We start from the raw sequence: 12,600 nt of genomic DNA, 5'->3' as shown, positions 1-12,600 counted from the left end.
TAAAACACAAAATGTGCACTTGATCCATTTCACTTAATAGTTGAGTTTTAAGCTACCATGGTAAAACAATAAAAAAGAAAGGTGAGAAGAGCAGAGTAGTAGAGAAACCCCATCAGATGAGAAATATCTTAAGCTATGCATTGAAGAGAAGGCAGATTAGGGAAAGGTTGTGACAAACCATGCCGTACATGTACTGTACATTTACCCGAAACAATTGTCTTCACCAGTTTTAACCGTTGATCAATAAATAGATAGAAGCCTAATTATTCAGAAATAAAATTTTAGTGCGTTTTCCTTTTTTTACTTTTTTTTAGAGCCTTGGCCTGCCTTTGTGTTATCTGTATGTTGATTGGCCTGGCTTTGGTTCCAAAAGTACGCGGTCAACACAATGGTGAACAGAAGATGTTCAACATTAATATTTTGAGAAAATCAAGTTTTCTCTTAGTTCTCATAGGCATTGTGTTCAATGTGGGATTACAAAAGTTCACAACTAAAAAGAGCGCATGAAGTCGAACAAATCTTGTGTGTTTTCGATTCTTTCCGGTTAAACAAATTTCTGCAAACATAAAGTTTAAAAATTCAATAATATTGAATTGTTCTATGTCTGTTCTGATTAATAACACGAAATGCACGAAACATTATACTTACGCAAAACATATTAATAATTAAATGATGCTGGTTTACAATATTTTCACCGAAATGATTATAATTTTTATAGAAAAATTAAATTGCAATTACATGGCTAAATGGAACAATAAGTTTAATTATTAATTAGGTGTAAGAGGGTCGTAAGATCAAGACGACCTTCAAGTTCGTCTTTTTACTGTTATGTTTCGTGCATGGGACACACTCTGTATCTAATAACAAATATTAAAGATGGCCATGCCTTCTTGAACACAACGTTAAAGGCAATGTTCCAACTGTGATGGCAGTCTATGCTCTTTACTCATACCTTCCAATGGTAAGGGAACTTCTACAAAAGAGGAATAAATTTTTGACCAAAGTCGACTGAAGAGGACCTTAAGACGTGTCAATTAGAATAAATATGAATAATAACGACTAAAGTTGATTTTAATTATTTACAACTATTTTACAGGGAATTTTACTTTACCAAGAATTCCCAAGATCAATTTTGCATACAAAACATTTAGAGCTTAGTGACTAGAGAGGGATTTTTTTAAGGAACCCCGTGTTAATTTCCTGAAAAAAAGTTTAAATTAATTTTTGTTTTTGTAATGGGTATTGATAAGTGCGAGTCGAAAACAAACTAGAAAAAGTAAAAATCCCAACAAAAACCTTTTCGTACGCATGACACCAACGACAATAACATACATGTATGGTTTTATTAAATTTTACTCATCTTATTTAATAGCAACCTATAAAGTTAATTTATCACCATAGTTGATTGGTGATCAAGTAACTTTATCATCCTGTTGATTGGTGATTAAGTAACTTTATCACCCTGTTGATTGGTGGTAAAGTAACTTTATCACCCTGTTGATTGGTGATCAAGTAACTTTATCATCCTGTTGATTGGTGATTAAGTAAATTTATCACCCTGTTGATTGGTGATCAAGTAACTTTATCACCCTGTTAATTGGTGATTAAGTAACTTTATCACCCTACATCAGGAATTATTAGATGTGAAGCAGGGCGATAAATATATTTTTTCTTAGCTGTAGGGCGATAAAGACACTTCCTCCCCTACATGAAGTCTCTTAAAATTGAAAAAATAAACTAATGAAATTGAATTTAAAACGCCAAAAGTAAAATTTTTTTGTCCCATTTTTTTTTTTTTTTTTTTACCCCATCCCCGATTTGGGGTAGGGGTGTTTTCCATCCATGTAAAAAAATATTTTGTATGCAAAAGGTGGAGGAAGGTCAAACGGCTGGTTAAAATTAAAAATAGTCAATAACTATTAATTAAACTACAGCCCTAAAATGTATATATTTGAAAAGCCCTTAAAAAACGTAAGTAACATCATGTGTCACATGTTAATATTTTTCAAAAGTAAAAATTATCTAGTTTTCAACATCTTTCCCGACGAACTTTTTGAACTTTAAAAAAAACCTATCTAGCACCCTAACCTTTAGAGATAAGAGGTCTATTTTTTTTAATGAGGTAGCCTTGAAAAGTTGGAACTAAGAACATGTATCACACACCCCTATCTTAACTCTTAGGGGAAAATCATGGGGGGGGGGACAACCCGCATCAAACGATATTAAAGAAAAATAGACCAATTGAGATAGGGTAAAGCTATATTAAAATATGTTTATTCCACACGTTACTCATATAACACTGAAATATATTTAGCTTGCTGAAAGTACAGGATTGGCAAAACTGGAATCCTCCTATTTGATATCAGCTGTAGGTAGGTCGTCTTATTTGATATTAGCTGTAGGTAGGTCCTCCTATTTGATATCAGCTGTAAGTAGGTCGTCTTATTTGATATCAGCTGTAGGTAGGTCCTCCTATTTGATATCAGCTGTAAGTAGGTCGTCTTATTTGATATCAGCTGTAGGTAGGTCCTCCTATTTGACATCAGCTGTAGGTAGGTCGTCTTATTTGATATTAGCTGTATGTAGGTCCTCCTATTTGATATCAGCTGTAGGTAGGTGCTCCTATTTGATATCAGCTGTAGGTAGGTCTTGTTTCATAACAGCTGCAGGTAGGTATTCTTTTCATTTGGTCGTTTCATTTGATATCAGCTGTAAGTAGGTTGTCTTTTTATATCAGGTGTAGGTAGGTCGTCTTATTTAATATAAGCTGAAGGTATGTCCTCTTATTTGATATCTGCTGTAAGAAGGATCAGCTGTAGGTAAGTTGTCTTATTTCATATAAGCTGTAGGTAGGTCATCTTATTTCATATCAGCTTTAGGATTAGAGATAGATACATATTTTGGTTAACATCAGAATAAATACATTGTTAATTTTAACTTAACACTAAACAGTCACTATAGACTGGGCTACAGCCTAACTATTTCTGGTTGTTTTAATTGGCTGGCCCTCCAAAGTTTTATAGATATATTTTTTTTAAATTAACAAATAATTAATGCATTACAGAAAACACACAGTAATTTAATAAAATTATTAGAAAGAACTTGAGGTGTCAAAACCTCATCTCTCTGAGCGTGCAAAATGCTTTCAGAATATATTAAGGACTAGGACCGCAACCCTTATATAACCTTTATACTGTCAACAAGAATGGGTTCACACCCTTTGCTAATGGTGGATGTCGAAGGCTACTACAGACAACAAGAATGGGTTCACACCCTATGCTAATGGTGGATGTCTAAGGCTACTACAGACAACAAGAATGGGTTCACACACTTTGCTAATGGTAGATGTCAAAGTCTACTACAGTCAACGAGTATGGGTTCACACACTTTGCTAATGGTGAATGTCAAAGTTTACTACAGACAACAAGAATGGATTCACACCCTTTGCCAATGGTGGATGTAAAAGTGTACTAAAGTCAGCAAGAAAATATACATTGCTAAGTTCAATGAATGGATTCCTGAAAATGTTAATTTGAGTGCTGACTAAGTATTTACTTCTAACTCGACAATGAATGTATATTCAGTTGAGATTTCAATATGAGTAGTCTGTTTTAACAAATACCGATCAGAACAAAATTATCAAACATTATATTTTCAATTTGCTTATAATAAATTTATTTCGTGTTTAATTTTAAGCTGAACCATCATACATTATTATTTTGTATTTTGTGTTTGAAAATAAATACAAAAACTATAAATAAAAAGAAAAAAGAAGAAAGGGTGATTAGCAGAAAGAAAATTTTAGTTTGTTCCAACCAGTTCATTTGATGGGAAAAAAGAGGAAATTATTTAAGATAATACTGTTTAGGGATTACAAATACACTTGGAAGAATACTGGCTGGTTGGATTGCTGATCTCCCGCATATAAGTGCGCTAAGGATGACTACGCTAGCATCAATTATAGGTAAATTCTTAACTAGTAATTAGTATCATAGTTGGTAACTACTATACCTCCGCCGGCATAATTAGTGTCCTAGTTAGTTATTAGTATCACTTTCTGAAAAAGGGGTTTTCACGATTAAGGATTTCATAATCTATCGGAAATATAAATATTTTGGTTTTAAAAAAAAAGTATCGCATTCCTATTCCCTCCGGCCGCGGTGGATTAATTAGTATCTTAGGCAATGGGTACAAAACCAGCCACCCTCTGTCTTAAAAAAAGTATAAATAGGCCACCCCAGAAGTCAGAACTACAGTGTTGTAAATCCTTGATTAAGAAATATTATCCATCTTATGGATTAATAAAATTCCTCTTTCATATCCCGTTGTTGTCAAACCTCGCATGGAAAATGTTATTAAAGGAATCAATTAGTTGTCCCAAAATACAAGAGTAGGTCCTTAGATTTGAAGATCCAGTGTACTAGATTAATGATACTCAACACAACAGCTACCTCTTGTTATATACCTGTATACGTCCTTAAATCTATTCCTTATAACTGGTCATCTAAATGTTTAATAATGTGATTTCTTTCAATTTACACAAGAACACCGTAACTAGTTTGCTATTTTAAGAATAACCATTTTTCTACTGAAATGATAAAATAATCATATTTTATACTTCCGCTTTTAGCCGGCATTCTTCCATCTATTTTTCTGTTGTGCTCATCTCACGCAACCTTCCTTATCCTCTCCAGTCTGTTTGGATTAATAATAAGGTAAGATAAACTTTAACATTTGCTTTTTTAAAAAAAAATTTTAAACTTCAAACTGTACCTTAATGGCATGGTAATACAATATACAACAATATACAATGAAATACAATAATATACAATAATAGACAAAAGTATACAATGAGAAACATCAAACTTGTCAAAGGAATTGAACTTTTGTCTTAGCCTCCGATTTTTTCATCCAATATTTTGCAATCTGTGGTTCTAAAAAACTTGATTTGTCAAAATTTGAATTATTGATCCAAGCAAATTAAAATATACAATGAATCCTAAATGTCTTCGTCTTACCCAGATCATTAACAATAATATTTCATAAAGTGAGGATGGTTTTCACCTTAAAGGGTATATGTAAGTGTAATTCCCAGTGACAAACATGCAAAGACTGCAATGCCCGATTCACAACGGTACCATTTAAAGCTTTGTCTGATCAAGTATAAAGATATTAATGTTTATAATTTGGAAAACTGATTATCTATAATTGTGGTTCCACATTATTGATTGATCAGATAAAAGTTTCGAGGCTACCGTTTGTGAACCAGGAATTGTCATCTTAGCATAAAATGTCACTTGAAAAGAAGTTTGCATGAAACTACAAAATTTGGATTGATTTATTTTCAAGTGTAATTCCTTCTGTAACCTCAGCTTTGATTGTCGAAATCTTAGGAAAACAAGATCTTAGCTCAGGATTCGGTAAGTTTTTTTTACATATTTTTGATGCATGTTTAATAAATTTTTATATTATTTTTTGTTCGATGTATTTTTGATATATTTTTCATATTTTCTTTTTGTTACTTTTTGGTGAACCGTAAGCGTAATTTCAAGTAACCTTCCATGCAAAGAGGGGATTGCCAACGGTTCCTTTAAAGCTTTGGTTGATTATTGACAGCCTAAACCTAAATGGTGTTTAAAGGGCGTGTTCGCGAAAAACGAAAGAGTGTTTAGGCTGAAATTGAAATTAATTCGATCTTGATCGCTACCAATTTTACTTCTACTTATAAGAAAAACCTCTAACACCCAAGGCGCGTGCCATTCATAAACATAAACCTCTAACACACAAGAGCGTATCGTCCGTTCATATTTACATAGTTGGATTTTTCCGCTCATATCGTTAATAATTTTATTAAATTTAAAACTACTCATTTATACATTACAAATTACAATTGTCGAATGCAATTCGATGCATTTCTCCTTATTTGATCATTTATAATATTTTTTTATTTTGCTTTTCAATTAATATTTTGCATGCAACTTGTTTTCACGGCTAGCACTGGATTTTCGAACATTCCTGAAAAATATTAAAATTTCATCTTCATTATTAAAAAAAAATATCAAAAATGCTAGCTGAAAGGCCTTGCTTTGCCCGTGGAAAAAATATTTGAAAAAAAATTTCCCCGGCCACCCATGAGTGTTCACAAAAAAAATTCAGCCAAATCGGTCCAGCCGGTCGGTTATACGCAACACATATATATATGAAAGTCTTGTTTTATTATATGATTATGAAATATCATCTTTATAAGAGAACATCGAATTGAATTCGACAATTTTATGTTATGTTATCTAACTGCGCAGTTTTAAATTTAATTTAATTATTTACGATCTGAGTAAACTACTTGAGTTTGTAAGGATGCTACGCTTTTAAGTATTAGACATTTTAAAGCATTTTCTCCGTATAGACGCAACAAAAATAGAAGTAAAATTGGCAGTGATCAAGGTCAAATTAAATTCGGCATTAGTCTAAACCTCCTTTATTTTTCACGAACCTCCCTATAAATTACATTTTATTTACGTACGTGAACACAACATCTCAAATATTTATCTGTAATTTTCTTCCATATCAATCATAGGCTTGGAATCACTATTGACCAGAGTAACCTCCAAGGTGAGTTGTTCCCCACGTCTGATTTTTCTTTTTGATTAGTTAGATATAGTTACAATAGTTACAGCACTTGGGGATGTCCGAAAATGTTTGTTTCCAATTAAACAGCAATAGGTTCACGATAAAAAACCGTAAAGGAACTGGATACATAATTTAAAAATATCTTTTACGTTTATAGAAAGGCAAGTATGATATCCATAATGTTCTCATTGAAAATAACTATTTTTACCGTGGTTTCTCTGGAAAGTGACATGTGGATTTATGCTTTAGAAAGAATGGAGGAAATGATCAGAACTAAATACCATATAATAGAGGGTCACTTACAACGAGGGTTTAAAATTATTTGAAATCATGGTGCATAAATATTTCAGTTGTTTGAGACTTGCATTTCCTGTTATTATTTCCTGTTTTTATGAAACTGGTAATACCTTAAACATGTTTGTTCCTACTGCGTGGATCTCGGTAGTATACAACTAAAGAATAGATTAGCTTTTTTCTTTATTTTCAATTACATGTTTAAAGAAAGCCGAAAATATCTGAGAGAACAGAGCTAAATTTTATTGTTTTTAAACTGATTGAAATTTAAGATAAAAAACTCCTCACACTATTGTACTACAAACGCGTACTGCATATTTGATGTTTGTATTGTATATGATTTGACCATAATTTCCTTGAAGGGTTAAATTCGAAATTGTGTTTTGCTAAAATTAGCTTGCAAAAGTCCAATATCTACATTCTTTCATAACAATTATTTAATTGTTATCGATGTTGATGTTCTACAATAATAATAATATTTATGATGTTTTTTATATCATCTATGTACATAAAGTATGTCCGAGCATAACTCATGAACCCCTGCACCGATTTTCCTTAATTTTTTGGGGGGTAACTCGTTAGAACCTAAGGAATGTCTTTTTCTATTATATAGATTATAAATATATTATTGTAATCTTATCTCAAGTTTCGACCACCCAGAAATTCTGCGGGAACAGTTTTAAAGAGCTCCATATAATCATTAAATTAAAAAACTAAATATTTACAACATTCCATTATCAGAAAGTGAAGAATACGAAATTTGATAAATTTTTATTTAGGGTTTAAAGGGACAGACCGGCTATGTAAGGAAGTTGAACTGAGTATGCAGTGTTGTGGAAAGCTTCTTTAGGATTCATTTGAGACATATGAAACTTTTTAAAGATTTGTAAATCCTGAGTTTGAGCGCAAATTCGACGTTCAAAACTCCTACTCGGTTTTTTTAAAATTATTAAATAAAGTAAAAATTATACAGTAATTTGATTAGATGGTTAGGAACATATTTCTCAGAAGAAATTTGTCAATAAATTAATGCTAGAATCAATTATTTCGTTTTCATCATTATCTTGAATTTCTTATTTTCTTCGAATTTATTCGCAGATTTCTTCAAATTCTTCAAAATCTGCAGAAAATCTTTGTGAATAATGAAAAACCATAATAATGAGAAAATAGAAACTAATAACAAGATTACTTATTTTTGATGATAAGATTAATTTTTATTTTCTCAGCCTGTTCCTTAACAACTAATTAGTTTACTGTAGAATTTTTTTACATTTTATGTAGTCGTTATTTGATAATTAAAAAAAACTAATTCTGGAAACGTACCCACCCCCAAATAGGAGTTTTGAACGTCGAATTTGCGCTCAAACTCAGGATTTACAAATCTTCAAAAAGTTTTTTATGTCTCAAATGAATCCCAAAGAAGCTTTCCACAAAACTGCATACTCAGTTCAACTACCTTACATAGCCGGTCTGTCCCTTTAACTGTAACATAAATCTAGCTGATAAAAAAGAAAAATCAGACCTGGGAAACAACTCACTCTGACGTTGTTACTCTGATCAAAAGTGGGCAGTAATAAGCAATGATGCTTGAATATTTTTCGATATTTTTTTTAATTGTCTTTTCTTATTTTTTATAATATATAAAAACTAAATGTTCACAGCCACAGGCAAAGCAGTAATAAAATTAACATTTAACAAAGGGACACAAAACTTCTGGAGAATCAAGTTGTACAATGTTAAACCTTTTTAGGTATGCTAACCTTTGTCCGTGGAATAGCGGCCTTGGCAGGCCCCCCAATATCTGGTTTGATACATGATACAACAAACTCCTATTCAGCTTCCTTTTATCTAGCTTCAGGTAGATATTCTTTAAAGAGGTTGTTTCCTATTTTATACATTTTGCCTATTCTGAATCCTTGTCAGGATTATAGACTAAAAAATGAAAACTGCTTATTGAATCTAGCACGCCGAGCTAGACAGGCCGTACTGGCACGACATTCTTTTTTGATAAATAGAATTTAAAATATAACAACATTTCAAGAATCTTAATTCTTTATTCGGAAGTAAAATCTATTGCAATTATTATAAAAAAGAATTTTTTCAAAGTATCTAAGTGCAAAACGTTGTTGTTTAGCACTAAATTCCTTGGACAGAAAGCAATTTTATTTTTTATTTTTAGTCGAGCTGATTGCTTCTGGTCTTATACATGGTTGTGTTGTTCTCCTACTTCATAAAAGACGACATCAGTATCAAGCTATTTAAAACATATTTTCAAATCACAATGCAGAGTGCCCTAGTTACACGAATTGAAGATCGTCTTGATCTTTGAAATAATTTGCAGCATTTAGTCGTCAATCTAGTTATTTATTTTTTTTCTTTAAAATTTGTGCCCTGTCTTTTATTTGCTTTAAAAATTACTGAAGATATAAAGAAATTTGGATTTAGTTTTATACATAATACGATCCAAAAACAGTCTCTCAAATGTCATATTTATTAAGACACCCTGTAGCTGTAAGGATGCTCACGGCCACAGAGGATAAATCTTAAAAATCGTTTTTTTCTGCGCTGTAAAGTAATTTTAAGTAACTGTCTAGTCATAGATTTGCATTTAGGCCTTTGTCCAATCATGAAAAAATGAGATATCCTGATCCTTTATTTTTTCAATCGTGGTTTTTCTATATACTCTATAATCTGTTACTTAGATTAAGGTGTAAACGAAAGTTTACCTAATTTTACAAATCTTTTTACATCGTCAGTGTGATTTTAACCCATCCAAAGATCGCAATATACGATTAACAACGGTACCCGTATTTATTGCCTTAACAAGTATGAATTGGATGTTTTTAAGTTTGAAAACGGACAATATTCAATTGTGATTTCTCTATAAAAGTGACTTGCAAATTTCTACCGCAGAAAAACATATAGGTATTAACAGAATTATACTCTTTTACTACTAGGAAATTGACAATATCTTCCACATTACTGATCGGATACAGGTTTCAATGTTACCTTTGTGACTTGGGCATAGTCATCTTTGCATTGAGGGCCACTTGAAATAACCCTAACAGATCATTTACATTTAAAGCTTGTGATTTGTGAAACCATCCTTTTACTTGATATTCATTTTTTCTATAATCAATTGTATACACTTTTTGTAACTCGGAATTAACTCATGAAAGGGTTACTAATCCCCTGACCTCTTAAAGAAAAAAACTTCATAATATATGCGTCAGAAAATTGCTGAATGCAATCGAAAAAAATCTACAAGCAAAATAAATTACTCAGTTTTTATTAAAGCTTCCTTAAAATTTTACAAATATTATAAATTTAATTACTACAAAAAAAATCCTATATTAAGTATAATATAGGTGGTATAATTTCTTTAAATCAAAATTTAAGAAAATAGATATTTTGTCTGATATTTTATAATAACATTTTAATTTTTCGTTTCAACATTTTATTTTAATAAATTTATTGTAAAAACATATTTTCTGAATCCATTTATGTGACAATCATTCAGAAATACATATATTTTTTCACAACTAATAGCTATTTTATTTTTCTAAACTGAGAAAACTTTGTTTTCATGTGTGCCACGCCACATCTTCTTAGAAAGGAGATCAAATTTTTTTAATGGACTTATCTATATGTTAAATTTACAATTCCTGCAATTTTTTTCCTCTTTAAAATTATACTTGTCTTTTATGTAAATGCAATTTTTGTAATAAACAATGTTTGTTGTCTACAAGAAAAGTGATAATTTTTAAATTTAAAATAAAATATTGAAAGAACTTCTTCTTAGATGATAACACTTTTCATTGTAAAAATGTGTGTTATGAATAATGCAAATTTTATTGAGAAAAAATTTAATAATTGGTATGAAGGATTAAGTTAAATCCTCTTAGAAATGCTGATGATTTTTTCTACCAAGGGTCAGAAATGATTTTAAAAAAAAGTTTCCTTTTTTCAGCTTTCCTTTGTTATGGAATGATTTTGATCCTAATATTAAACAAATTGAGAGCAAGCTTGGGTTTAAACTTAGCGTTAAAAAATTCTTGCTTGATAAATATTTAGACTTTAGATGTGATAAACTTTATTGTTTCAGTTGCTCAAATACTTAATTAATTCTCAATTATAGCTTTGTTTCTCGCTTGACCAGCCTGTGGATCTTTTCAGCCAGGAATCATTATCTTTTATTTTAAATATTAAATCACAAGACTGGATTATCTAGAAGTTTGCTTAACCCTATCCCTGCTGGGGTACTTGAAAACCAGGATACGCTGGGGGGGGTCAATTTGACCCCCCCCCTCTAAATCCCATGTTGTATGTCCAAATATCACAAATGATACATCATTAGAAAGCTCTTGTGCTCTACTTTTAGAATCTGCAAACAAATTTGCAAATTTGCGAAAATTGAATTTTTTATCGCAAAATCCAGTTTTATAGTAAAAATGTTTGCATACAAAATTTGTTCAAAAAATGAAAAATTATACATTTTTAAAAAGCCCTTGACCATGCCATTTCAAAAATGCAAAATTTTAAATAACCTGATTTTTAATCAAGAAAAACTAAAAATGTGCAAATTTCCTTTTACAGGTTGTTTGCAAAAAATTTGCAATTTTTTTCGCAAAACTTGTGCAATTCGTTTCCTTATGTCAAAGGCTTTCCAAAAAGCTAAATTTTATCAAAATCTGACAAGTGGAAGTGGGTCAAAACAAAGATTTAGTTTGTTACAGGAAAAAGCAGTCATTCATGCAGTGTGCCTGAGGACTCAGGCAGTTAGTATTAAAGCCCGGTTTTAGGCCTAAAGGGAGGGCTTTGGGTATGTAAGAAAAGTCAGAAAATTTCAACAGCCTCAGACCAATACTTTTTGAGTTATGTAAAAAAAACTACAGGGGGGGGTCAAATTGACCCCCCCCCCCAACAGGAATAGGGTTAAAAGAACTGACGTCTTAGAATTATAATCAGGACAAACGAAGTAACAAAAACTTTTAACTATAAATTAATTAGCTGTTTAGAAACATATTTTATTAAAAAAATTATAAATGAAACCATCGATGGTATCGATTATCATTTAATAACTATGGTCTTGAATTCATTCTTTAAAATTCAAGGAAATAACTTTTTTGGATGAAATAAAATAATTTTTAATTTTCAACCTGTTTTTGAACTTGACATTTAGAGTTTATAACAGAATTATTGTTACCTCTTTATTGTCATACTGCCATATTGTGAAAGAGCATGGATGTTCGCCCCTTATATCTATTTTACCCAGTTTTATCCCATTCTGAGCAACATTATTGATCATGTTCATCCCTTCCCTTTAAAGTTTTCTCCCAAAGAACAGTGTAAATATATTTGTGATGGCCCAAGAGAGAGAAAGTGATGCTTAGCATATTTTCATGAGAGAAATTCAAGTATTTACAAGATGGATAAAGCTTTTAAGTTTAAAGTTTTACAACAAAAATATAACTTATAAATATTTTATCAATAACACAATTAAACATATATATATATTAATTATTATTGAAAAGTTTAATCGGTTAATAATGCTGCTCAGAATGGGATTAAACTACACATTTACTTATAGCGAGAATTTCCTTTGGGAGAACTGCACTCAACCGGAAATTGACTTTACCTTGTGATTTCTCGACAAAGGCTCATGATGAAATTTCATCA

At 31.1% G+C, this 12,600-nt stretch overlaps 1 protein-coding gene across 1 annotated transcript; it reads left to right on the top strand.

The window, feature by feature from the left end:
* Positions 1-314: 314 nt before the first annotated feature.
* Positions 315-10,463, top strand: LOC111711719 (monocarboxylate transporter 10; the record flags this gene model as incomplete). The annotated part of the gene is given in 8 exon segments (XM_023486141.1): positions 315-454; positions 909-961; positions 2,315-2,372; positions 3,869-3,964; positions 4,631-4,715; positions 5,350-5,420; positions 8,672-8,779; positions 9,101-10,463. Coding segments are annotated over 8 exon segments (666 nt in total). The 3' UTR covers positions 9,184-10,463.
* Between the last annotated feature and the right edge of the window lie 2,137 nt (positions 10,464-12,600).

Source organism: Eurytemora carolleeae, unplaced genomic scaffold, assembly GCF_000591075.1.
Source record: "Eurytemora carolleeae unplaced genomic scaffold, Eaff_2.0 scaffold1199, whole genome shotgun sequence".
In the NCBI taxonomy this organism is placed as follows: domain Eukaryota; kingdom Metazoa; phylum Arthropoda; class Copepoda; order Calanoida; family Temoridae; genus Eurytemora; species Eurytemora carolleeae.
This window is presented reverse-complemented; position numbering and strand designations above follow the sequence as displayed.